The sequence below is a fragment of the Uloborus diversus genome, chromosome 4 (assembly GCF_026930045.1).
Source record: "Uloborus diversus isolate 005 chromosome 4, Udiv.v.3.1, whole genome shotgun sequence".
Lineage (NCBI taxonomy): Eukaryota > Metazoa > Arthropoda > Arachnida > Araneae > Uloboridae > Uloborus > Uloborus diversus.
Genome location: NC_072734.1, coordinates 31,197,641 through 31,203,028, shown reverse-complemented (window position 1 = coordinate 31,203,028; position 5,388 = coordinate 31,197,641). Strand labels below are relative to the sequence as shown.

General features: G+C 35.4%; 1 protein-coding gene across 1 annotated transcript; it reads left to right on the top strand.

Annotated features, from left to right (window-relative positions):
• The first annotated feature begins 994 nt into the window (after positions 1-994).
• Positions 995-3,439, top strand: LOC129220001 (uncharacterized). The gene has a single exon (XM_054854327.1). It carries the CDS (start codon positions 995-997, stop codon positions 3,437-3,439), a length of 2,445 nt encoding a protein of 814 aa, XP_054710302.1.
• Positions 3,440-5,388: the final 1,949 nt, after the last annotated feature.

Genomic DNA, 5,388 nt, shown 5'->3' with positions numbered 1-5,388 from the left:
GCTTTGCGGTTTTGTAGAGGATGGGTCAATGAAAGGGGAAAGAAAATCTGTTTGTAGTTTCTCAGTCGTAAGTAGCAAGCTAAGCCCTGATAATGAGCTCGAAAGCTTAAGATTTTTGTGGGAATTGGAGTCACTCGGGATTATGCAATCTAGGGAAAATGTTTCAGAAGTAGAAAAGGAAATAATTGATAAATTTGAATCTAACTTAAAGTTTGTAAATAACAGATACGAAACTTCTTTATTATGGAAAGAAGATAAGTCTAAAGTTGCGAATAATTTCAGAATTGCAAGAAATCGCTTTGACGATTTAAGTAGAAAACTTGAAAAGGACATTAATTTATTTGATAGTTATAAAGCTATTGTTTTGGAACAGGAACGTAATGGGGTTATAGAACCATGTTCTGATTCAAAAATCGAAAATAGTTATTTCATGCCTCATAGACCAGTAGTAAGAGAGGATAAGGTAACCTGCAAAGTTAGAATGGTGTTTGATGCTTCTTCAAAGGAGAAACATTTAAATTCTTTGAATGATTGTTTATTCCCCGGACCTAATCTTAATCCAAACGTTCTTGATATAATACTTAGTTTTAGGAAACATAATGTTGCATTTTGCGCCGATTTAGAAAAGGCTTTTTTGCAAATTGGAATTGCGGAAGAGGACAGGAATTACCTGAAATTTATATGGTTTAGTAACGAAAGGGGTGAATTAAAATTTATGAGATTTTCGAGGGCGGCTTTTGGGGTAAGCTGTTCCCCCTTTATTTTGGCTTCTACGATCAAGCATCATATTAAAAAATATGAAAATCATCCCCAAGTAGTTAATATTTTGGATTCATCCATTTATGTAGATGATTTGATATCTGGTGCGAAATCTGATAAAGAAGTGTATTACATATCATCGACAGCTTCAGATATTTTTAAAGAAGCTGGAATGAATTTGCGGAAATTTAATACTAATTCCGTAAAACTTCAAAAATTGTGGGAAGAAAAGGGAATGTGTGAAACAGCTGAACTTCGTAATGATACCTTAAAGATCTTGGGTTTACTATGGAATACCAATTCTGATAGCTTGCATTTTGACGTTCCAGACTTACGCGAGGATTGTAAAATCAATCCTTCAAAACGCGTTGTTTTGAAAACTGTTCTAAAGATATTTGATCCTCTTGGAATTCTTTTACCATTTACTGTTAGGATGAAAAGTTTGTTGCAAGAAACTTGGCAGCGAGGTATAGGATGGGACGAAAACTTACCTAATGATCTAAAATACGAGTGGGAAAGTTGGTGTTCAGAAATTGATCATTTACCCAAGTTTGAGATACCTCGTAAATATTTTCCGGGGGGTTTAGAAAATTTTGATACCATAGAACTTCACATTTTTTCTGATGCAAGTCCTAAGGCTTATGGTGCTGTTGCATATTTTCGATGTGCCAAAAATTATAATGAAATTCGGACCAGTCTTGTTTGGGCAAAATGTAGGGTTTCCCCTATAAAACGTTTGACAATCCCTCGCCTCGAACTTATGGGTGCGATAATAGCTGCTAGGATGTGCAAATATTTAAAAACTGTTTTTAGTTCTCATGTTTTAGATGTCCATATTTGGTCAGATTCCATTGTCGTGCTACATTGGATAAAGGGTTCACCGATAAACTGGAAGCCATTTGTGGCAAATAGGGTAGAAGAAATACAGTCTTTGACTAACCCCAGAATTTGGAGTTTTACTCCAGGGAAAGCCAATCCTGGAGATTTGTTGACCAGAGGGGAAAGTTTAACTAGTCTTGTAGAAAATACATTATGGTTTGAAGGTCCAGATTGGTTATCAATGCCTAAAGAAAGGTGGCCGAAGCATGACATTCTTCCCAGCAATAATGATTATTTGATTGAAAAGAGGTCCAAATTAAATTCTATTCAGTTTTCCTGCAATGTTAAATTACTTACAGAACCATTGCTGGATTTAGGAAAATTTAGTAAACTTAATCGTGTATACAACATCGACGCTTGGATTTTCAGATTCCTTAATAACATTAATAAGAAAAAGACTAAGCTGTCAGGTGAGCTTACTACTGCAGAAATTTCAAAATCGGAAAAATATTGGTTAAAGTTAACTCAACAAATTGTGTTCACTCTTGAGATTGAAGAACTGAAATGGGAAGAACCTATCAATAAAAATTCTCCTTTATACAATTTAAACCCTAAATTGGATGAAGATGGTTTATTATATTTATCGGGAAGACTTCGCTTATCTGATCTGCCTCTAAGGGAAAAAAATCCTTGGATACTCCCGGGCGGGGAACAATTCACCAAACTGCTAATTCTTCAGGCCTATGAAAAAGTTTATCATTATGGAGTAGCCACAACCTTGGCGCATCTTCGAGAAACATATTACATCATCAAAGGAAGGAAATATGTTAAATCTGTGCTGAAATCTTGCATTATTTGCAAAAGATTTAAAGTTAGACCTGGCAAAGAAGAAATTGCTCCTTTACCGAAGGATAGGATAATTGAATCACCCCCATTTGAGACCTGTGCTGTTGATTTCGCCGGCCCTATTTTTATCAAAACTAAATCGGGCCCGGAAAAAGCTTACATTGTGCTCTTCACCTGTGGAGTTACTAGAGCTGTTCATCTGGAAGTAGCATCTGACCTCAGCACTGAAACCTTCATCTTAGCTTTCAAAAGATTTGTTTCACGTAGAGGACTCTGTAAAATTGTATACAGTGATAATGCCAAGACCTTTATCAAAACTGATAGTTTACTGAAGGAGATTTGGAGTAAGATTTCCAAAGCTGAGGTTCAACAGTATTTTACTAAAAACCGAATTGTGTGGAAATTTATTGTACCAAGAGCCAGCTGGTGGGGTGGGTTTTGGGAGCGCATGGTGCGTTCTGTCCAAACGCCCTTGAAGAAAGTTTTAGGACGATCTTGCTTGAGCTATGAAGAGATTCAAACCACTCTCACTGAGATCGAAGCTGTTATAAATGGAAGACCTTTAACTTACGTGTATGATGAAATTAACGAGCCATTTCCCCTAACTCCTTCTCATTTTCTGATAGGCAAGCGCCCAAATTTCTTTCCTGATATTCCTTCTGTGGCAGAACCAAAATCCAACAAAAAGACCCTCACGAAATTATTGAGATACAGAGATCAAATTTTAAACCATTTCTGGAAGCGTTGGAGAACGGAGTACTTACTGGAACTTCGATCTGCAAATCGCATCGTTCCAATAGATACTCCTACAAAATTCAAAATTGGAGACGTGGTTATAGTTTATGAAGACAAGGTTCCAAAACACATGTGGAAAATAGGAGTTGTTAAAGATCTTTTTTTCGGCAGAGACTCTAAAGTTAGATCTTGTGCTGTTCGAACGCCTTCAGGCGTTGTGAGGAGACCTATTCAATTACTGTATAATTTAGAACTTGATATTGAGTCAGTGACTCAGTAAAAAAAAAATATTCCGCATAAAAATGTCATTTCTGTTTACTTTTAAATTGAACTTTATGTTATTTCATGTCTAATTCAGAATGTTATATATTTTAGTTAGTTGTTATTCATTTGAAGTTTACACCAAGTTTGTAAGTACAGTGAAACCTGTGTAAGTTGACCACTTGCGGTGCAGTACTTTGGTGGTCAACTTAGACAGGTGGTCAACTTATAAAGGGGGTAATGATTTTTTTTTTTTTTTTTTGTCATTTCTTGTACCTTGTATTCATTTTTTGACTAATTGACACCCTTTCCATTCAACTCACTTTCATTGTTTAACATTACTTTGAAACAATAATTTAAAATGTTATTCAAATATTTTTAGATGTTATTTTCTCAGAATGACGTATAATGTGTCATGTAAATTTAAAATTTCAGCAAATTGATCAAAAAAAAAACATTGTTTATAAAATGTGTTTTGATATTAATAGCTCCTAAAAATTCATAGCTAATCAAAAATAACAAAATTTTCACTTATTTTTTTTTTCTCATATACATTTAATACATTTATAACCATGATGATCTACATTTAAAACTACTTTGGCCTACTTTGGCATCAAAAATATTCTTGGAAAGATATTAAAAAAAAGTATAATAAAATAAAATAATTTGCTTCAATAAGTTTTAAAAAATAAACCAAGTGGTCAACTTACAAAGGGTTTTTTACAATACTCCAAACCAAATTTGGGGTACATTAGTGGTCAAGATAGACAGGTGGTCAAGATAGAAAGGTGGTCAAGTTACAGAGGTTTTCCTTCATTATACCAGATAGGACTAATTCCGTTCCTGACAAAAGCGGTCAACATAGACAGGTGGTCAACTTACAAGGGTGGTCAACTTTACAGGTTTTACTGTATGTTAATTTGTTTGATTGTTATTATGTTAAAAAAAAAAGTTAAATATTTGAATTTTGCTGAACATTTCAATTGTTCATCCTGGGGGAGTGTGTTGAATCTCCCTTTTAGTTTCTTTTGGCGAGAAAATATCTCGCCAGTTTTTACAGCAAACCTAAGTTTAAGTTTAAATTGAAACATTGCTTTAGGTTTTGCGATTTGATTGATGTGGATTTTGAAGGGAGCCGCTGGCCCTTGTAATACCAGCATGAACCATTCCTATGGTTTAAATTTTATTTTGTTTTATGTTAATAAAAGTTAGTTTTGTTTTAGTTGATGGTTGTAATGTGGTTACTTGTGTAACATTTTGACAAAATGAACAGAATTACGAAGAATTTTCAAACCTGCAAAAAGTGGAACTGCTGAGTTCTTTTAACCTGCGTCATGACTAATTTCAATGAAAGAAAAACTTGAAAAATATTCTTTTTGGGTTTTTGAATCTGCTTGACGCTAAACACCTTTTTTTTTTTTTTTTTTTGAGCAATCACAAAATCAGGATTGCTTATTGTTCTCACTTGACAGCTTTGAAATCCTATGATTTTATTTTCCCCCGCCTTTTTCTGCAGCACCCCTGTCGGCCAACCGCCTCACGATGCTGCTGCTCTAGCAAAAACCGTCTCCTGGTTGCGTCACTTACTTGCCTGCACATACACCTACACACACACACACAAACACATACACACACACGCATACATACGGACACCTACACATACACACACAAACACACGTATACATACAGACACCTACACATACACACACAAACACACGTATACATACAGACACCTACACATACACACACAAACACACGTATACATACAGACACCTACATACACACACAAACACATACACACACACCTACACACAATTACCCACACATACACATACCCCCTCCACACACGCAAACACACATACACACAATTATCCCCCCCCCACACACACAAACACACATGTCTACACACACATACACATACCCCCCACACAAACTAACATACCCGTCCCGCCCACACACGCCTACATA